The sequence below is a fragment of the Neophocaena asiaeorientalis genome, unplaced genomic scaffold (assembly GCF_003031525.2).
Source record: "Neophocaena asiaeorientalis asiaeorientalis breed wild unplaced genomic scaffold, Neophocaena_asiaeorientalis_V1.1 scaffold680, whole genome shotgun sequence".
Classification (NCBI taxonomy): Eukaryota; Metazoa; Chordata; class Mammalia; order Artiodactyla; family Phocoenidae; genus Neophocaena; species Neophocaena asiaeorientalis.
Window position 1 is genome coordinate 813,770 of NW_020171816.1, and position 22,095 is coordinate 835,864.

Here is a 22,095-nt window from a genome sequence, read left to right on the forward strand (position 1 = left end):
GGATAATATAATCATTTTCATAATATTGATTCTTCCAGTCCAAGAATACGGTATATCTCTCCATCTGTTTGTGTCATCTTTGACTTCTTTCATCAGTGTCTTCTAGTTTTCTGAGTACAGGTCTTTTACCTCCTTAGGTAGGTTTATTTCTAGGTATTTTATTCTTTTTGTCGCAGTGTTGAATGGGATTGTTTCCTTAATTTCTCCTTCTGATCTTTCATTGTTAGTGTATAGGAATGCAAGAGATTTCTGTGCATTAATTTTGTATCCTGAAACTTTACCAAATTCATTGATTAGCTCTAGTATTTTTCTGGTGGCATCTTTAGGGTTTTCTGTGTATAGTATCATGTCATCTGCAAACAGTGACAGTTTTACTTCTTCTTTTCCAGTTTGTATTCCTTTTATTTCTTTTTCTTCTCTGATTGCTGTGGCTAGGACTTCCAAAACTATGTTGAATAAAAGAGTGTTCCTTCCTCTGCAATTTTATAGAAGTTTGGAAAGGATGGGTGTTAGCTCTTCTTTAAATGTTTGATAGAATTCACCTGTGAAGCCATCTGGTCCTGGACTTTTGTTTGTTGGAAGATTGTTAATCACAGTTTCAATTTCGTTACTTGTGATTGGTCTGTTCATATTTTCTATTTCTTCCTGGTTCAGTCTTGGAAGGTTATACCTTTCTAAGAATTTGTCCATTTCTTTCAGGTTGTCCATTTTATTGGCATGGAGTAGCTTGTAGTAGTCTCTTAGGATGCTTTGTATTTCTGCGGTGTCTGTTGTAACTTCTCCTTTTTCATTTCTAATTTTATTGGTTTGAGTCCTTTCCCTCTTTTTCTTAGTGAGTCTGGCTAAAGGTTTATCAGTTTTGTTTATCTTCTCAAAGAACCAGCTTTTAGTTTTATTGATCTTTGCTATTGTTTTCTTTGTTTCTATTTCATTTATTTCTGCTCTGATCTTTATGATTTCTTTCGTTCTACTAACTTTGGGTTTTGTTTGTTCTTCTTTCTCTAGTTCCTTTAGGTGTAAGTTTAGATTGTTTATTTGGGATTTTTCTTGTTTCTTGAGGTAGGCTTGTATTGCTATAAACTTCCCTCTTAGAACTGCTTTTGCTGCATCCCATAGGTTTTGGATCATTGTGTTTTCATTGTCATTTGTCTCTAGGTATTTTTTAATTTCCTCTTTGATTTCTTCAGTGATCTCTTGGTTATTTAGTAATGTATTGTTTAGCCTCCATGTCTTTGTGTTTTTTATGTTTTTATCCCTGTAATTTGTTTCTAAGCTCATAGCGGTGTGGTCGGAAAAGATGCTTGATATGATTTTAGTTTTCTTAAATTTACCAAGGCTAGATTTGTGACCCAGTATGTGATCTATCCTGGAGAATGTTCTGTGTGCACTTGAGAAGAAAGTGTAGGACTTCCCTGGTGGCGCAGTGGTTAAGAATCTGCCTGCTAACACAGAGGACACTGGTTTGAGCTCTGGTCTGGGAAGATCCCACATGCTGCAGAGCAACTAAACCAGTGTACCACAGCTATTGAGCTTGTACTCTAGAGCTTACGAGCCAGAGCTACTGAGCCCATGTGCCACAACTAATGAATATGCGCACCTGGAGCCCATACTCCGCAACAAGAGGAGCCCCCACAGTGAGAAGCCCCCGCTCACTGCAACTAGAGAAAGCCCATGCAGAGCAATGAAGAACCCAACACAGCTAAAAATAACTAAATAACTAAATAACTAAATTTATTTATTAAAAAAAAATGAAAAGTCTTAAAGAAATTTAAAAAAAAAGTGTAATCTGCTGTTTTTGGATGGAATATCCTATAAATATCAATTAAATCTATCTGGTCTATTGTGTCATTTAAAGCTTGTGTTTCCTTATTAATTTTATGTGTGGATGATCTGTTCATTGGTGTAAGTGAGGTGTTAAAGTCCCCCACTATTATTGTGTTACTGTTGATTTCATCTTTCATAGCTGTTAGCAGTTGCCTTATGTATTGAAGTGCTCCTATGTTGGGTGCATATATATTTATAATTGTTATATCTTCTTCTTGGATTGATCCCTTGATCATTATGTAGTGTTCTTCCTTGTCTCTTGTAACATTCTTTATTTTAAAGTCTATTTTATCTGATATGAGTATTGCTGCTCCAGCTCTCTTTTGATTTACATTTGCATGGAATATCTTTTTCCATCCCCTCGCTTTCAGTCTTTATGTGTCCCTAAGTCTGAAGTGGGTCTCTTGCAGAGAGCATATATATGGGTCTTGTTTTTGTATCCATTCAGCAAGCCTGTGTCTTTTGGTTGTAGCATGTAATCCATTCACATTTAAGGTAATTATTGATATATATGTTCCTATTACCATTTTCTTTCTTTTTTTAAAAAAATGGTATTTTATTTATTTAATTTATTTTTGGCTACTTTGGGTCTTCGTTGCGGCGCACGGGCTTTCTCTAGTTGCGGCAAGCGGGGACTACTCTTCGTTGCAAAGCATGGGCTCTAGGTGTGTGGGCTCAGTAGTTGTGGTTTGTGGGCTCAGTAGTTGTGGCTCACAGGCTCTGTAGTTGTGGCTCATGGGCTCAGTAGTTGTGGCTCACAGGCTCTGTAGTTGTGCCACATAGGCTTAGTTGCTCTGCGGCATGTGGGATCTTCCTGGACCAGGGCTCGAACCCGTGTCCCCTGCATTGGCAGGCGGATTCTTAACCACTGTGCCACCAGGGAAGCCCCTTACCATTTTCTTAATTTTTATGGGCTTATTTTTGTAGGTCCTTTTCTTCTCTTGTGTTTCCCACTTAGAGAAATTCCTTTAGCATTTGTTGTAGAGCTGGTTTGGTGGTGCTGAATTCTCTTAGCTTTTGCTTGTCTGTAAAGCTTTTGATTTCTCCGTCGAATCTGAATGAGATCCTTGCCGGGTCGAGTAATCGGTTGTAGGTTCTTCCCTTTCATCACTTTAAATATATCATGCCATTCCCTTCTGGCTTGTAGAGTTTCTGCTGAGAAATCAGCTGTTAACCTTATGGGAGTTCCCTTGTATGTTATTTGTCATTTTTCCCTTGTTGCTTTCAGTAATTTTTCTTTAATTTTTGTCAATTTGATTACTATGTGTCTTGGCGTGTTTCTCCTTGGGTTTATCCTGCCTGGGACTCTCTGCACTTCCTGGACTTGGGTGGCTATTTCCTTTCCCATGTTAGGGAAGTTTTAGACTATAATCTCTTCAAATATTTTCTCTGGTCCTTTCTCTTTCTCTTCTTCTTCCTGGACCCCTATAATGCGAATGTTGTTGCATTTAATGTTGTCCTAGAGGTCTCTTAGGCTGTCTTCATTTCTTTTCATTCTTTTTTCTTTATTCTGTTCTGTGGCAGTGAATTCCACCATTCTGTCTTCCAGGTCACTTATCCGTTCTTCTGCCTTAGTTATTCTGCTGTTGATTCCTTCTAGTGTATTTTTCATTTCAGTTATTGTAATGTTCATCTCTGTTGGTTTGTTCATTAATCCTTTTAGATCTTTCTTAAACATTTCTTGCATCTTCTCGATCTTTGCCTCCGTTCTTTTTCCAAGGTTCTGGATCATCTTCACTATCATTATTCTGAATTCTTTTTCTGGAAAGTTGCCTAGCTCCACTTCATTTAGTTGTTTTTCTACGGTTTTATCTTGTTCCTTCATCTGGTACAGAGTCCTCTGGCTTTTCATTTTGTCTATCTGTGAAGGTGGTTTTCCTTCTGTGCTACAACAAAGACCCAACACAGCCAAAAATAAAAGCAAATAAATCAAAAAATTAAAAATAAAATACATGAATAAAATAAAATAAAAAAGGGAAACTCAGGTGGAAGGCAAGAAGGAAGGGAAAAAACAACTGAAAAATATGGTTATTAGTAAACAAGGGAGATTGAATTAAGTCCAGCTATAACAGTAATTAGAATAACTGTAGATGGGTTCAACTCGTTAAAAAGACAAGCTCTCTTGGGCTTCCCTGGTGGCGCAGTGGTTGAGAGTCCGCCTTCTGATGCAGGGGACACGGGTTCTGTGCCCCGGTCCAGGAAGATCCTACATGCCGTGGAGCGGCTGGGCCCGTGAGCCATGGACGCTGAGCCTGCACGTCCGGAGCCTGTGCTCCGGAACGGGAGAAGGCCACAACAGTGAAAGGCCTGTATACCGCAAAAAAAAAAAAAAAAACAAGCTCTCAAATCAGACTTTTTTTTTTTTTAAACCAGACCTGTTCAGTAGTACGTTGTCTGTCAGAGACGACACAGGATAAAATTGAGGGAATGGGAAAGTACATCAAGTGAGTATGTCATCCAGGGAAAGACAATGATTGGCTTAATCCTTTTTTTTTAATCCACTTGTAGAATCAATTTTACATATATCCTGACAGGAGAACAGCATAATGAAATTGTTTTCATTCAGCTCCTTTATTCACTAGTGAGAGCCACCTGGTAAACTCTGAGCATTCTCAGATGTTTTTTTCCTTCCTGTGGATTGCTCCAACCTCTGTGTTAGTGCTTCCAAGGTTCTGTATCGATCTGGCCCCATTTTTTCTGTTTCTCGAACTCTTTATTTTATTTTATTTTATAACTTTATTTATTTAATTTTGGCTGCGTTGGGTCTTCGTTGTTGCACACGGGCTTTCTCTAGTTGTGGTGAGTGGGGGCTACTCTTTGTTGTGGTGCACCGGCTTCGCATTGCGGTGTTTTTCCTTGTTGTGGAGCACGGGCTCTAGGCGTGTGGGCTTCAGTAGTTGTGGCACGGGAGCTCTAGAGCTCAGGCTCAGTATTTGTGGCGCACGGGCTTAGTTGCTCCATGGCACGTGAGATCTTCCTGGACCAGGGCTCGAACCCTCGTCCCCTGCATTGGCAGGCGGATTCTCAACCACTGAACCACCAGGAAAGCCCCTCTCTAAAACTCTTTAATTCTCTCTAACTTTACTTGCCTGATGTCTATAAGGCCCAGTTAACTCTGTACCACAGTCCCCTTTAAAGGCTGCTTGCCCAGAGCTGGAAGAAGCCAGTGTTTCTGAAATAGAGATTTGAGTTGCATGCATATGAGGGTTAACACTGTTGGTGGAGGGGGAGATCACAGCTTAGGATGTTGTGAAAGCAGTGAGGATTCTGGCTAAGAGTTGATTGTTGTCTTAATGATAATGCCAGATGCTGGCCTCTGAATACCTGAGGTCAGAGGGTGGGCTTAAAGAGTGGACTCATCCTCAGAGTGGCATTTGGCCTGGAGAACATCTGAGAGGCAAGCAGAGAGCAATGGAGCAAAGAGGGCAGGCATGAATATGTTAGAGCCTCAGCCATAGGTCAGGGCATGTTTTCGTTGTGATGATAATGACCGGACATGCCTAGGATCAGGAAATATCTCAGTAGAAAGGTGCCAGGAGACCAGAGGCTTAACCACAGTATCTTTTAGGAGCAGTGGGATCCTTATTTGGAGATGTAGCCTCTGTTTTCAGAAAGTTTGTTGCATGAGACTCGGTCACATTTGAGAGTGAGGTCTTGCTTCACGTCAGGCGTTTCCTACCGTTGCCTACTTCCTGGCTTGCAGTGCCCTAGGGTGTGCTCTGAAGTTGCCTGGTGACAAGTGACCAATGCCCAAGCGTTTCTCAGATACAAGTCACTTCTGCACAGAGGTCTTGCTTTTTGATTTGTCTGTCAAAGGTAGAGTAAAAAAACAAACAAGAACTTTGTATTATATAAGTTTTCAAGCATATAAAAAATATCCTTATGTAATCAATGTTGGATTTCTTTTTGACCGAATTTACTCTAAACTACTGGCAGTATTTTCTAGAACATTTTAAACGAATGTCAAATAAAATTTTTCTTTTTATTTTCTTTGTTTTTTTAAATTAATTTATTTTTTTGGCCACTCCATGCGGCCTGCAGGATCCCAGTTTGCTGACCAGGGATCAAACCCATGCCCTTGGCAGTGAAGGTGCAGAGTGCTAACCATTGGGCCACAGGGAATTCCCTATTCTCTTTCATTTCAACCAGAATGTTGTCTGTTTAAGAAGTTGATAGGTCTTAGATATTTGTATTGGCTTTATATGGCTTTTTGCCCTTTTAAGTTCAGGGACTAAAATAAGTTACCAGTGAACAGCTACTAATAAGGGGAGTGTTAAGCCATGTGCCTTGAGGTTCTGTATGTCAGAAATTTAATTTCACTATCTTGTAGTATCTCCAGACCTGAGATAACTGGGTCTGCCATATCAGACCAGTCTTGGGTAGTGACTTTCCTGCCTGCATAGGAGGCTGGGCATACAGGCATCACAGTGGACAGGCCTCAAGTGTATGCTTAAGTCACCTGTGTGGCAGAAGAGAGTGCCCTTGGCTCTGACAAGCCTTACTTAAGGAGCTGCCTGAGTTCTTGGACTCCTTTGCAGCCAAGATGAGGCTCAGTGAAGCAGATGCTCTTCAGGATTGGAGAAGGTGCGTTTCCTTATGGGTGGGTGAGAGGCTGGGGAGCCCTCTTTCCCCCTCCCTTGCTGTGACCACAGAATGTGAAGCAGAACTCAGTTCCTGACGCCCATTTAGGCCCCTGGATAGTTCCCTGACATCTGCCTACAGTGTGGGTACAGGATCACTCATCTTTGTTGCCACGTCCCACTGTCTTCTCAAGGGGAACCCTGGTTGACATCAGATCACATGAGGTTGGGCACTCTGCAGGGACAATGCATCTTAATTATTTTCTGTATTCTAAAAATAACCCCAAATCTAGAAGGAAAATCACAGTTGTACATATTTGAAACAATGCAGACAACTCACTTTCTTCTGCATGTGCCTGTATGAATTTTAGTAGAAAATTTGATAAAATTGATATCAGGTTTTTTTGGGGGGGAGCCGCACCATGCGGCATGTGGGATCTTAGTTCCCCAACCAGGGATCGAACCCGTGCCCCCTGCAGTGGAAGCGTGGGGTCTTAACCACTGCACCGACAGGGAAGTCCCGTTTGATATCAATTTAAGATTTGGGCCAATTAGCCCTTGAATTAATTAGTGTGAAAGTAGGAATAAATCTAAAATAAGATGCTGTGAAAAATATTCAAACATGAGTTTGAAACAGAGGTTATTCACATTTGGTAAATTTAAGGAAACAAAAGGAATTTCCTCAAATAGCACAGTGAAACTAAATCGCCATTTTCCTATTCTGTTATACTTATAGCCACCTGTTTAATCTGGGTCAAGTACTTTGGAGGAAATTCATCTCTTATTACCATTTTTCTTTGTCTTTCACTGGTAACTCTTAAAATTTAGGGAAGCTTATCGTTTGTAAATCAAACTAGGATGCCCTGAAGATCAACCTTGTGTTTTATCCTACTGAAAGATTCAGTATATGACCATGTGGATGAATGAGACAGGAAGAGCAATTAATTTCTTAACTCTCACTTAAATAAAATTTGTCTTGAATTAGCATGAAAATGGGCTTTTTGCAATTACTTTTAAATAACTGAATACAGAGAACATTTATTTCTTGAGAAGAGACCTAAGGCATTAAGTAGGGCTTGCTTTCTGCAAAATATCAGTAGCATTGTTTCTGCTTCTCTCTCCCAGATCAAGCACTGCGCCTAGCAGAAATTTTACTACCTCTCAAACATCATCAGCAAGTCCCTATTCCTCAGTATCTGCCTCTCCCATTTCAAATGGTGATAGCACTAACACCTCTGGGATGCACAGTTCCGGTGTCAGCAGGGGGTAAGAGCAGGTCCTTTCACTTTGCTTCCTTTCCCGCTGAGTCCTTTCCCAGGCCGTACCTGGACAGCTCCTCTGCTGCTACACTAAGCATAGTGGGATTAGGGCTCCCCATGGGAACATGCTGCATGTGGTTTCTTGCTCCATTTCATACCCACAGTAAATTGTGCCTCCTAGTTCTGATGTACATTGCTTTTCTTCCTGCGAGCTGGTGTTTTCCCCACAGCCTGTCAGTTGGTGGTCATGGAGGTCACTGCATTTGTCTGTGAAGGAATGGGCTGGTTGTCTGGCAGAATAGCTACGCGGGGATGATGGTTGGCTGTGGGAGGACCCTGCCTGTTTCCCCTCCGCATGGCTGTGATCCTTTCTCCGAGAGTTTCAGGAGCACCTGGCATATAGCACAGACAGGGTGGAAGAGGAAGGTCAGGAGAGAGAGAGAGAGTGCCTGCACACTCAGGCACAGTCAAGACTGAGTGTGGCCTGGTGGGTGGCGGCAGGTGCAAGCTTTGATCTTGGTAACCAGTGTTCTTCCCCGAAGTCACCTGGCAGTTAGCCTTCTGGAGGGATATAAAATTAGCATTTGCCAAAGCCTGAGAGCAGAGGATTCAAACAGCATTTCTCCCCTTAAGGATGTGCTCACCACCCGTTGTCATGTCAAATCAAGACAGGGGGTTGGGGGGGCTGGAGGGCTGGGGAAGGGAGTAAAGAGACCTTGTCTCATGGGGTTATTATCAAGTGAGAATTCTAGAGGCCCCGGCAGAGCCCCAAAAGGCATCCTGAGGGCATGTGAACAGCACTCACTTTTATTGCTGATGTGGGTTATGTTTTCCAGTGGATCTGGCTTCTCTGCTTCGTATAATTGTCAGGAGTCCCCATCAACTCATGTACAACCTGGGCTCTGTGGACTTGGAAACCTGGGAAACACCTGCTTCATGAACTCCGCCTTGCAGGTAGAGGGCAGAGCTGCCATCTCAATAACACTGTGTCTTCACAGTACTTGAGGCTCAGGTGGGAGTGGCCTCTAAGGTGTTGGGAGGATCTTCTCCCAGGGGTCCCTAACGACCCTTTGTTAGTACTTCAGGGATCCCTGCCAAGGCACGTCCCACTGGGTAGTACAGAATGGCCTCGTCAGTGTTCCTGGCCTCAAAATGTCTTCTTAATCAGTTCTAGGTTTGATTTTACAGTAAAAGTATGTTGAATTTTGTTGACCATTGGGGAATGATCTCAGAAAGTACTGGAATACTTGCCTGGTTGGTCTCTAATGGGATGAGAACTCACAGCAGCTGGTACTAAGCCAAATTATTCCTGCTTGAAGTTGACCATCTTTTCACCAGTGAGCCATCTCACCTCATGCCCCTGCTTGGAGAAAATCCTAAAATCCTCCCTTTGAAACCTCATTTATTCATCCATCAAATATTTTTTGGGCACATACTATGTGATGGTACTGTTTTGGGCATGGGCTGGAGTTAGGGTCCAACTACAAAGTTAGGAGGGCACAGTCCTTAGTACTGCCTTCACTTCTGACACCAGCTGCAAATTTGGGGCTCCCTACACCCTCGGTTTTGTTAATTTGCTAGAAAGACTTGTAGACTCACTTAAAAGTAATTATACTCACAGTTATGGTATGTTATAGGGAAAGGATATAGATTTAAAATTAGGCAAGGTTAAGAAGGGAGTAGCGCAGAGTCTAGGAGGGTTCTCAGTGCAGAGCTTCTGTTGCCCTCTTCCAGTGGAGTCAGGATGCTTTACTTTCTTGGCATTGATGTGTAACAGTAGGCATGCAGCATTGCCAGGTATGAAAACTCACTTGAGTTTTGGTGTCCAGAATTTTTATTGGGGCATTATTATATGGCATGACTGACTGGTTGCCCAGTGGTTAAAGAGAAAATTCTTGTGAATTGGTGAATGTATTCAAAGATTTAAGGCAGAAATACCAATCATGCCTATCTTCTTTCAGCACCCCAAATCATTTTACAAGGCAGGATACTCTGATACCAAAATATGACAAGGAATTTCTAAAGAAAAATTTAGACTATCGTATCTCATAACTGTAGACACAAATAATGTAGATAAAATTTTAGCAAATCAAAATCAATGATATCTAAATAAAAGTGGTAACACATAACAAGTAGGTGTGGTTTGTGCTAGGAAAACCAGGTTGGTTTAACACCTGAAAAATTAATCAGTCTTTTAACACAGTAACAGAATGAAGGAGAAAACCATGTGATCATCTCTGTAGATGTAGGAAAACTCATTTGATAGAATCCAATACCCACCTTCATTTTTTAATTTAAGGAGTTAAAATTAGTATACACAGGTACAATATTATTTATTGTTTTTCCTAATTATCCTGATTTTCCCCACCCAGAGTGTTTTGGCTCTAGTAAAGCATTTTGCCTTCGGCTTACTTATATTTTGTCTTCTCATGAAATAGTGGAATGTCGCAGTCACTTCCAATGAAAAAAAATATCATCTTAAAATTATTATCTTCCACTGAATAGAAAATTACTGTGTGTCAGGCATTTGGGATATACAGCTTTTGCCCTCAGAGAGCTTGTCTCAGAAACAATTCTTAGGCAGTAAGTGTGAGCTCCCTCCAAAACAGTGTCCCTGGGAGGCTAGTCACAATGTGGCCACCAGCCGCTGGGAGGCTGTGCCTTACTGTTATGAGCCCTTCAGAGAATCTGCTGAGCACTTCATTTTGTTGGCGTGACCCTCACTGGTCGTTTAGAACTGGGTTTATCTTGTGTCTCTGTGTGCTCTCCAGAAGTGGTGTAAGCTGTGATCGTGTTCTCTTTCAGTGCTTAAGCAACACTGCACCACTGACCGACTACTTTCTCAAAGATGAGTATGAGGCTGAAATCAACAGGGACAACCCTCTGGGAATGAAAGGGGAAATTGCAGAGGCCTATGCAGAGCTCATTAAGCAGATGTGGTCTGGAAGGGATGCTCATGTGGCACCTCGCATGTTCAAAGTAGGTTGACGTATATACTTCCTTTTTCCTATTTTGGGGAGAGTGGTTTCGTGTTGTAATGAAGCATTCCTTTACTGCATTTTGGGATTAAGATGGGCTCCGAGACTAAAAGCACTACGTGATCAGATCCTTCTTTTCTGTTCAGTCATTTAGCACACACTTAAGTGACTCAGCCCCCACCTCTGGGCCGAGGATACTTCAGATAATCATTTGTATTGTAAGCTGCTTGTTCAGAATGCTGTATTCTACAGTGGCATTCTTTTTTTTTTTTCTTTAAGTTTTTTTGATGTGGACCATGTTCAAAGTCTACTGAATTTGTTACAATATTGCTTCTGTTTTATGTTTTGGTTTTTTGGCTGCGAGGCATGTGGGATCTTAGCTCCCTGACCAGGATCAAACCCACACCGCCTACACTGGAAGGTGAAGTCTTAACCACTGGAGCATCAGGGAAGTCCCTACAGTGGCATTCTTTAAATGGTTGACACCCTAAGCCAGACCATAAAAATTCAGTCAAATTTCCAGTATCATCTGAAGGGTGCTCCCAGGTTCTCTGAGGCTGGAACGTATACCAACTGTGGTTTGAGTTGGGTCCCCTAAGTTAGGAATTGGGCTGACATTGTCGGATGGTGGTATGAGGGACAGTTCTCACTTGGGTCCCTCAGCTAGGAAGATGGGAAGATGGGTGAACTGCATTGGGCACTTGGAGCACCTCAACCTTCCATTGCCCTGAATGTTTTTCGCTGCTGAGGGGGAAGTGCCTTGCCTCCATGTGTTGAAATCTGGAAATCCTGTTTGGTTCAAGGAGCCTTCATGAAGCATCTGATTCACAGAGGAAAAAAAATATAGCACCTAAGCTCAATGAGAAAATTAAAATCTTAGATTGTTTATTGAAATTGAATACAAATTCTTTTCATTCCCATGGTCACATTAATCCCTGGGAAATATATGCAAATTACTATTCCCAGAGTTTCTGTTTCTGAAGGTCTAGGGTGGGGCCTGAGAAGGTGCATTTCTGTCAAGCTCTCAGATGATGCTAATGCCACTAGTTGGGCACTGCACGCTGAGGATCAGTAGTGTAGAGCAATACAAGGCAGACACCTACTTAGGGCTAGGAGGGCTCTTATGTATAGTGCTCTTATTTAGGGCTAGGAGGATTCCTCTGGCTGATGCAGGTACCATTTGTAAACTTCTTAGGGAGACTCTGAACCAAAGAAGGTGGTTGGAGAGGGATTCGTGTCTGTACTTAGGAGATGTGGCTACTGAGGGAGTCACTCTTTACTCCTCTCTTAGGGTAGTGGCCCGGGTTCCAAGTCTGTAGTTGTCCTGGATTTCAGATCTTAGCTCTCTTCTCTCTGGTAGGAACTGCTGACCTTTAGGCCCTTGAGGAATTAATCAGGCTACCTGGAGCAAGGGTGTTCTCCCTTATAGTACCAGCAGACTGCAAATTTATTTATTTATTTATTTAAAAAATAAATTTATTTAGTTATTTTATTTATTTTTGGCTGTGTTGAGTCTTCGTTGCTGCACGCGGGCTTTCTCTAGTTGTGGCGAGCGGGGGCTACTCTTCGTTGTGGTGCGTGGGCTTATTGCTGTGGCTTCTCTTGTTGCAGAGCATGGGCTCTAGGCGCACGGGCTTCAGTAGTTGTGGCACATGTGCTCAGTAGTTGTGGCTCTCGGGCTCTAGAGCACAGGCTCAGGAGTTGTGGCGCACGGGCTTAGTTGCTCCGCGGCATGTGAGATCTGCCTGGACCAGGGCTCGAAGCCCTGTCTCCTGCATTGGCAGGCGGATTCTTAACCACTGTGCCACCAGGGAAGCCCAAAGTTATTTGTGATGACAATTTCCTATCTGACTTCACTGGTTCTTTATAACTTACGCCTTCTGATGTGGTTGCTTTTGTTGTAGACTCAGGTGGGACGTTTTGCCCCTCAGTTTTCTGGCTACCAACAACAAGACTCTCAGGAGCTGTTAGCCTTTCTTCTAGACGGATTGCACGAAGATCTGAACCGAGTGAAGAAAAAACCGTACCTGGAGCTGAAGGATGCCAATGGGCGGCCAGATGCGGTATGATATTGAAGACTTTTGAAGAAAAGTATTCCAAAGAAGCTGCCTTCTATTGGGAGGTGCAAGGGCATTCTTCTGGTCTTGGAGTATTGGTGCCAGGGCTCTGGTTGCCTCTCACTGTTGTTTGTGACGTGGACATGAGGTCTAATATGGAAATGTGTTGCACGTTACAAAGGGGCTAACTCTAGTTACCCCTGATGCTCCCTCTTGGGCTTCTTCAAGTTCGAGTCAGTTTGTTTAGTATAATTACATTGGTGAACCAGAGACTAGGGCACCCTGAAAACTGTAAAGTGCCTGTAGTGTGGGCCCTTGGGATTATTGAAATCCATTAAAATCCATCCATGATGATTAAAATAGTTTTTATTAATGTTATTAGGGCACTTACATTTTTTCGCCTTGATTTTCAGATCTATGAAGAGGGAATTTAGTATTTAAGCTACCTATCACATTGGGATGATCAATATGAATACTTCAAAGTAGCATTCACATCTTAAAGGAAAAACCATGAGCTAGCTGAACGATAGCGTAAATTAAAAGCTCACTGAAGGGACTTTGGATCATTGGAAGCCCTATAGGAGGCAGTCCTTCCCCGGTTAGGTCCATGTGTCCACAGTGCTCTCAGTTCGTCTCTGTCCCGTAGATCCTGCATCAGCACTTTGTTAAGTGTAGGATTGGGCATGGAGCTGGCATGTGGAATGAGTTTGGTATGCTAAGAGCAGTCCTGGCCCTCACTGGCCTGGACCAAGTTCTTGGCTGCACAGACTGCCTCACAGTCTATTTCAGATTTTGCTGTGAATCATTCTGGATGCAGAGGCTAAGAACTGGGGGATGTTGAGAATGTCTTACTTATCCCCTTTGCTTTCTTCCAGGTTGTGGCAAAGGAAGCCTGGGAGAATCATAGGTTGAGGAATGACTCTGTGATTGTGGACACGTTCCATGGCCTCTTCAAATCTACCTTGGTTTGCCCAGAATGTGCTAAGGTTTCTGTGACCTTTGATCCATTTTGCTATCTAACTCTCCCACTGCCCTTGAAGAAAGATCGAGTTATGGAGATCTTCCTGGTTCCCGCTGACCCTCGCTGCAGACCTACCCAGGTAAGAGAAATCGGCACCCTCGTGGTACCCCTCGTTGTGAGTGGCTACCAGACCCAGAGTGGGGCTGCTTCCATCTGTTGCAGCAGCAGCTCCATCAGCTGCCTCTGAAACCCCTTGGCACTTGCCTTGAGTGTGTGCCCTTGTCCTCCCTCAGATCTTTGTGTAATCCCATGTCATTCAGGCATATTGTAAAGGTTCTCTGGACTTCTCTGTCACCTTTTCCCCTATGCTTCATTCATTTGACTAAAGGAACCTGGCTGATCTGCTAAGAGATCCTTGAATCTGAATGTTAGAGGACTAGAAACAGTACTTCCCTTGGTTATGTTCACCCCTAAATCAGCTAGGAGAGCCTTGCCAGAACAAAAGACCAAATGAAAGGTGTGCCAGGCCGGTCTTAGTGTCCAGCCCTGCTGATGGCTCACTGCATGCTTCTTCTGGCTTTATGACAAGGACTGGTTGGCAGTTTGTATAATTATAACATTTCTTTAAAGGAAGTAGTGAATGGCTCTGAAAAGTTAAGAAAAAAATAAAGCAATGTGTAGGAGAGAAAGAGGTGGTCCAGCTTCTGTGGTGCTACCTGAATAGAGAGGCAGGTGTTGATGCAGAAGACTTGCCTGTTTGCTGAGCTGGCCACTCATCTGGGCCCTGAGCTCACCACACACTGTTTCTGGTGGGGCACCTCTGCCCTCCATGATGTCTGCTCCTCCCAACTCATCTCCCACCCTTTCCAGAGCACCCTTGTCACCCCTCCCATCTCTCCTTTGCAGTACCGTGTGATTGTGCCGCTGATGGGGGCTGTGTCTGACCTGTGTGAGGCTCTCTCCAGGCTGTCTGGCATTGCTGCGGAAAACGTAAGGCGAGGTGTTCAGTGGCATTCAGCCTATTGGGGGCAGTTCATAGTCCTTTGGAGTTAAGTTTCAACCTCGTAGCCACTTTTGTGGGGTAGGTCTTATCGGCCAGCACACGTGTGATTATATCTGAATGCCTCAGACCTCCTGGCCCTTGTTCATTTTGCACACTGTGCCTGAGACTGTCCCTTCCAGCCCTGGGAACACTGTCTTTCCTCCATTGAGGACACACTAGCTATAGTCAGAGGGCCAGGACTGGGGATTTGCTCTCACTTTGCCTCCCCTTCCTACCTGACCTCATCTGTAATGTGAGAAGCTGGAAGTTCTTTCCTGTCCCAAACTCTGTAAGTCTGTGGAGTGACTTGATAGAAATCTTTATTTAAAAACAATTGCTGGGACTTCCCTGGTGGCACAGTGGTTAAGAATCCACCTGCCAATGCAGGGGACATGGATTCAATCCCTGGTCCAAGAAGATCCCACATGCCGCGGAGCAACTAAGCCTGTGTGCCACAACTACTGAGCCTTCGCTCCAGAGCCGGCGAGCCACAACTACAGAGCCCACGTGCCACTACTGAAGCCCGCACCTAGAGCCGGTGCTCCACAACAAGAGAAGTACGTGCACCACAATGAAGAGTAGCCCCCGCTCGCCACAACTAGAGAAAGCCCACACGCAGCAACGAATCCCCAACGCAGTCAATAAATAAATAAATTTATTTAAAAATAAAAATAAAATAGAAAAATAAAAACAATTGCTCACGCTGGCCTTTCTGCTGCCCGAGGATCCATCCTCCTGGATGCCCCCAGCCCCTCCCTTGTCCCAGTCCTGGTCAGTGCCCTTCTCCTCCCCACTTCCTTTGCACCCCTGCTGGTTTCAGGTGGTAGGTCTTGGTGGTTGGGGTTTGGTCTTTTCTGCTATGGGCTGAGGATGGCTTGGGGAATTCCGGCCCCAGGGAACACCCCAGAGGATTCTGGATTACTGCTGGTCTCTGATCAGCACTCACTCCCCACCATTCCTGCCACTGGAGGGCAAATCCTGTCATAAACCTTGGGTCAGATACAACATGTTTTCTGGTGGCGACAGCCATGCTGCTCCCCTTTGGCCCTTGGCCCCTGAGCTCTGGGGCTGGTTGCATCGTGATCTCTCAGCGGGCAGCACTTATTTTTTCATTTGTGCCTGGGTTATTAAGTAGGTGTACTCTTTTTTAAAAAATATTTATTTATTTATTTGGCTGCGCCGGGTCTTAGTTGCAGCACGCGGGATCTTCGTCGCAGCACGCAGCATCCTTTTAGTTGCGGCACGTGGGATCTTTAGTTGCGGCATGTGGTGGGTGTACTCTTATCCATCCTGTAATCTTTCTGTTACTGTTGATTCTTAGATGGTGGTCACAGATGTGTATAATCACCGGTTCCACAAAATTTTCCAAATGGATGAAGGTTTAAACCACATCATGCCTCGGGATGACATTTTCGTGTGAGTACTCAGTGGTTTCTGCTGCAGGGTCAAAGGAAACATTCTAGAGACTTTGCCAGTGTCTGTCAGTGTCTCCAGAGCAGAAGATCTGGCAGTTGGTGCTCATGTGGATTTGCCCCAACCCCTGGGTGCAAGAGGTGGATGTTCAGGGAATTTTGGGTAGCCATCAGTGCTAAGCGCCTACTGGCACTTCAGAGCTAGACATTCCAGATAACTCTCCTCAGCATGAACAAGGCTTTTGTCAACAGTTGCTGCCTGTTAAGAAGACCTGTTCAGTGGTTCTGCAGATGGTCCTGCTATCAGAAATGCTTTTCTCAAGAAGAGTCACAGCTTTGTGAGGGGCCACGGGAAGACAGGAGAAGGGACTCAGTACAGGGAGGGTCTCGTCCTTTCTCCCAGCCACAGGTAGTGGCTTCTCAGGCAGGTTCCATCCCAGATGACAGGGAAGGTTGATTTAAGCAGCCTTTTCCAGCACTAACATCTGCAAGCTCTGAGACTCGGTTTTCTCATTCCTGTGGGGACAGTACACTCCAACTGCAGCTCGTCTCCTCGGCCCCTCCCAAATCCTCTTGCTTCAAGGCTGCTTTGTGTGATTGTGTGTGTGTCCCTCTTCCAGGTTGGGGTGGGGTGGGGGGGTGGAGTGTGAGCTTGCCTGAGCTCCCAGCAGCCGCTTGCTCAGGGAGGCTTGCGTGTGGAGCACATCCATGTTGTCCCTCCCTCATTCCCTCTCAGCCAGAAACTTGCCTCTGGCGAGAAAAGTTTTTAGGATTTTGTTTTGGTTTTTGGTTTTGGCTGAGGAATGCAGTACACAAAGGAGGCATTTCCTTCCCTTTACATTTTTGTGGCCAATGACTTCTAGGTCACTCTAAAAGGAAGAATTCTTAACCACACCCAAGATCCTAGTTCTGTTCACACTTGCATAGGCTGCCTCCCCACTCGCAGCCATGTTCCCTTACTTTACTAATGGAGGGTGCCAAGGCTCATGCTGGGCCACAGGGCTGGGACTGTCCACTTTATACCTTAAGACCTTAACACAGTCTCCCTCAGTTCTGGAAACTAGTGCTTGCACATACCTGCGCTGAGAAGACCTGGGACATCACCTTGTGGGGAGGTTGGCAAACCACCAACGGAGGATTCTTCAGAGGGCTTGAGGGCCAGCCAGTTGGAAAGCAAATTGTTTTATGATGAATTGATAATTGTCTTATGAAAACACAATTGTAGCATCTAATACTTTTTGAGCATGTGACGTACTGTGCTACTGAGTTACTTAATCCTCACCACTACACTGGAAGGTGGGTGATCCCATTGTCCACTGGATAAACAGACTTAGAAATTAAGGCACTTGACCTGGTTACAGCAGCCAGAAAGTGACAATGATGGATCTGGAACCTGGGCGAGCCTCACTCCAAGGCTTGGTTCTTGACCATTATGCTGGACACCAGGGTCCTTACCCTAGAGCATACCTTGGACGTTTTTGTGAGTTTTTCTTTGAACTCTTTCTGCATATACTATAGTCAGGACTGTTTGCCAGGCATGTGGGGGGAGAGAGAGAGAGAGAGAGAGAGAGAGAGAGAGAGAGAGAGAGAGAGAGAGAGAGAGAGAGAGAGAGAGAGAGAGAGAGAGAGAGAGAGAGAGAGAGAGAGAGAGAGAGAGAGAGAGAGAGAGAGAGAGAGAGAGAGAGAGAGAGAGAGAGAGAGAGAGAGAGAGAGTGTGTGTGTGTGTGTGTGTGTGTGTGTGTTTATAGTTTTCAAAAATTGAATCAGTAAGTTTGTGTCTCCCCCTATAGGAAGAGGGAAAGACTACAGTCGGTTGCCAGCAATTTTGGTAACATCTGTTCCGGGATAAAACATCTATAAATCTCCTCAATCCCATGTATCCACTAAGTAAGACACATTTTTCAAAATCATTGATTTGTATTTAGCAGTTTCTTTGGTTATCTCTGATTTTTAAAAAAAATTTAATATTCTTTTACTTCAATGTTTTTGAAGAAAGATGGCGAACAGTTTTATAAATTTGCTTCCTCATTTGAAATAAAGAGTCTTTGGCTTCTATTCTAGGTATATGTCGCTGTACAGTATTTGGTTTTACTAAAGGGCAGGGCATTGAGAATGCCTTTTTCTAAAAGTTAAGCTCCTTGATGGGTGACAAAAGGTGAACTTAGTGGCTGGGCCCCCCCTGTGTGCCTTTGTGTCTGAAGTGATGGTCTGGATGATAGGTGTCATCTGTGTTGAGTCCCAGTTGAAGGACCACAGAGTTTGAGGCCATGGTTGGGGGAAGGAGGATCACATTAGCCCCTGGTCCTGGGTTGTGTAGGTTCACTTTGTGTTAACAGTTGACTCTTTTTGGGATTCCTGACCCATCCTCTAGCATCGTCTTGGAAATGGTTTATCCACCTTTTGTACTGAAGTGTGCTCTGTCCTAGTAACCGTAGTCCTGGCCACCATGTAGCTGCAGCTCAGATCTCTGTCTCTCACAGAGACCTGCCGCTGAAGTTGCTCTCTTGTGTGATTGACACAGGTACGAGGTCTGCAGCACTTCCACAGACGGCTCTGAATGTGTCACGCTTCCAGTGTACTTCAGGGAAAGGAAATCCAGGCCGTCGAGCACTTCCACTGGGGCAGTGCTATATGGGCAGCCACTGCTGGTTTCTGTCCCCAAGTACAAGCTCACCCTCGAGTCTTTGTACCAGGCTGTTTGTGAGCGTATCAGGTTGGTGGTAGGAATGTGATTTGCTTGTTATCTAAAATAAGATAGGGCCTAGTAAGAGTGACTGCCCCTGCAGAGTGCCAGTGTTGACCCCGTGTGCTCACTTCCGTTAGAAATGTAGTTGTGTCGGCCCCTGGGAGGGCCAGGGCAGGTGCTATCGGGACAGAACATCTGGCACGTCTGAAGCACCATGACAACGAACACCTAAGCCTCTTCTAGTTCCTGGAATCATGTCTTCACACCTGTCAGTCACCTGCTTGAGGGAGTGTATAGTGCTTTGATGGCATTTTGTATTTGAATGTAATTTCTGAACTACTACACTATCATTCTGAACCTGATAATTAACATTACTGGGAAATATTTTTTTAAATGATGGTGCCACGCATCGTTTATCAGAGATTTGAAACAGACTTTCTCAGAGTCTGTTCAGTGCCCTGGTAGTTAAACTTCTTATCTCATAGGTTCCTCTCAATTTCTTGAAGTGTTAAGCCATCACATGAATTTTAAGGCCCTTTTATTTACGTAAATTGCTTTGTGAATAGCTGAATATATAAATCAGGAACTACTTCACGCTGAGTAGTGGAGAAAAATTGGTAAAGGATACAACTAACAAACAATTTCTTTCTTCTTTTCAAGCCGCTATATAAAACAACCTTTGCCTGATGAGTCTGGCAGCTCGCCCTTGGAGCTGGGGGCCTGCAGTGGCTCCAGGGGTAGCTGTGAAGGTGAGCGTACGCCACACCGTGGGGCTGTGACTGACCAAATCCCTCCCAACTTCCCTCTTCTTCCAAAGGTGTTGTATACATGGGTGAGGGAGGCTCTGAGGCGGGGTTGGGGGCTCTGCCTAGAGAGCAGACCTGGAAGCCCTGTCTGCACCACTTCACTCTGCCAGAGCCCATTGTCCAACTTAGACACCTTGTGTAATCTTAGGCGTGGAAGCTGGGTTTCACCTCAGGGAGACTAAGCATAATAGGACTGAGTGACTTGCCCAAGGTCATGTAGCAGAGTCAGGATTTGATTCTGACCTGTTGGGATTGCTGAGTACACTTGGCTGCTTTCACAACCTGGCTTGTGTCTGTAGAGCTTTTGTCTTGGCCCTTACCCATCACCATGGTCCAGCAGCCGCCCCTGGGGAGGACAGATGTCCTGCCCAGCCAGTCAAAAGGCAGAGACAGGTTGGTTCTCTTGGCCTTTCTTTCTACCCAGGAAGCCACAGGTGGTAGCTGGCTCTGGACAGCTCCTGATGTCGGAGTGAGGAGCCACAGTTGGAAAAGCAGTAGGATAGACTTGTTGCAAGAAACCCAGAGCCCTCACCATCCTTCTGTGGCCTAGTGCTCACAAGCCCATCTGTGACTATGGAGCTGTGTCTAACGTGCACTGTGGCTGTCATCCTTCTTTTGGGGGCCTGCGTGACTGACTAGGTGGCTTTATTCCTATAAAACCAGAAATGTCCTCCAGTTCTTATGCTTTGTGAATAGCTGAATATATATTCCCAGTTGAAAATTCAAATGCCCAATTTTTCACAGAACTAGAACAAAAAATTTTGCAATTTGTATGGAAACACAAAAGACCCCGAATAGCCAAAGCAATCTTGAGAACGAAAAAAGGAGCTGGAGGAATCACAAATGCCCAGATTTCTGCAAGACATGCCTGGTCCTGGAGTGAGAATTGACATTAAAAATAATGACCAGGGGCTTCCCTGGTGGCACAGTGGTTGAGAGTCTGCCTGCCGATGCAGGGGACACGGGTTGGTGCCCTGGTCTGGGAAGATCCCACATTCCGCGAGCGGCTAGGCCCATGAGCCATGGCCGCTGAGCCTGTGCTCCGCAACGGGAGAGGCCACAACACTGAGAGGCCCACGTACCTCAAAAAAATAAATAAATAAAAAAATAATGACCAGAAGGCTCTGTCCTGAAGGGATATTCCAAATTGTTGGTATTTTAGGTTGAGTATTATAGTTGTACTCCTGTTCTTGCCCAGAATATCATGTTCTCCTCCCACGAGGGATGAACAGGAGTGTATTTTGTGCACAGGTCCCACAAGCAGACATGTTGGAGCTGTAGTGGTAGTCTCTGAGCAGACCTTGGGTGACCTGTGGGTTCTTAGTGCTCTGGAACTTGAGGCACTGTGATTCCCAGCTTGAGGTGTGGGGCAGACCTCAAAAAGTCACTTCATCTCTCTTAACCTTGGTTTACCTATCTGCAAAATGGGATGATGATAACGGCTTCACAGAGTTGAGGTTACTGTTTAATGAGATAGTGTGGTTAGAGTATCTGGCACATAATAGATGCTCAGTTAATAACAGCATCATGTCAGTATTTGCTATTGTTACAATTAGCCTAGTTTCTTAGACATTCCATCTGTCAGTCTCTTGTTCAGTCTCTTGTTCTCACTGCCTTCTTTTGAATTCTATAAGTGAGCCTTGGTGCGCAGACTTCAAATCTTGTTTAATGTTGAAATAATTCTAACCTCTTCACTGCCATGGCTCCTTGTTAGGCCTGTGGTGGCTGTCTCCTGCTGATTCTCTGAGTGTCTTGGGCAGGGCAATGTTTCACTTGTCAGTCTGAGAACAGAGCAGGCTTACCTGGGCGTAAAAGGGGCAGTGCCACTGCTTCAGGAGTGAAGTGAGCTAATTGAGAAAGGAACCTCTGTGAGAGCTGAGGCTGGCAGTCTTATGCACACTGGCTGTTTCAGAGTCCTGCTCATGGGGACTCATGTCACACTGTCATCCATGGCTGTGATGTTCCTGTGGCCTGACAGGAAACTGTGCTGCATTGTCCTGGGCCCAACTTGTCCTTCCTCGTGACAACTCCTGAGACACAGTCTTTGAAAGAGGATTTTTTTTTTAAAACTTATTTTTTGGCTGCTTTGGGTCTTCGTTGCTGCACATGGGCTTTCTCTAGTTGCAGCGAGCGGGTGCTACTCTTCGTTGCAGTGTGCATGCTTTTCATTGCAGTGGGTTCTCTTGTTGCGGAGCACAGGCTCTAGAGCGCAGGCTTAGTAGTTGTGGCGCACAAGCTTAGTTGCTCCGTGACATGTGGGATCTTCCCGGACCAGGGCTCAAACCTGTGTCCCTTGCATTGGCAGGTGTATTCTTAACCACTGTGCCACCAGGGAAGTCCCTGAAAGACGATTCTTATGTAGAATATACATCTTCCTTTCCTCAGTTTCCATTTCTATTGCTATTTCCCCAAATATATAAACTTCATATTTTGAATCTTCCCCCGTTACTTTTTTTTTTTTTTTTTTTTTTTTTTTTGCCCGTGCCACCT

At 44.5% G+C, this 22,095-nt stretch overlaps 1 protein-coding gene across 6 annotated transcripts in view; it reads left to right on the forward strand.

Annotated features, from left to right (window-relative positions):
- USP4 (ubiquitin specific peptidase 4) overlaps positions 1–22,095 on the forward strand; it is a 48,392-nt gene that overhangs the window by 17,715 nt on the left and 8,582 nt on the right. For 2 of the 6 annotated variants that reach the window (XM_024737335.1, XM_024737344.1), the window contains exons 7-15: positions 7,530–7,670; positions 8,500–8,617; positions 10,469–10,642; positions 12,546–12,704; positions 13,574–13,798; positions 14,566–14,649; positions 16,023–16,117; positions 18,635–18,826; positions 19,460–19,548. In XM_024737335.1, coding sequence (XP_024593103.1) covers positions 7,530–7,670; positions 8,500–8,617; positions 10,469–10,642; positions 12,546–12,704; positions 13,574–13,798; positions 14,566–14,649; positions 16,023–16,117; positions 18,635–18,826; positions 19,460–19,548 — 1,277 coding nt within the window. Of the gene's footprint in view, positions 1–7,529; positions 7,671–8,499; positions 8,618–10,468; positions 10,643–12,545; positions 12,705–13,573; positions 13,799–14,565; positions 14,650–16,022; positions 16,118–17,903; positions 18,001–18,634; positions 18,827–19,459; positions 19,549–22,095 lie in introns of those variants that run through there. The other 4 variants (XM_024737350.1, XM_024737337.1, XM_024737363.1 and 1 more) reach the window with 4 other exon arrangements.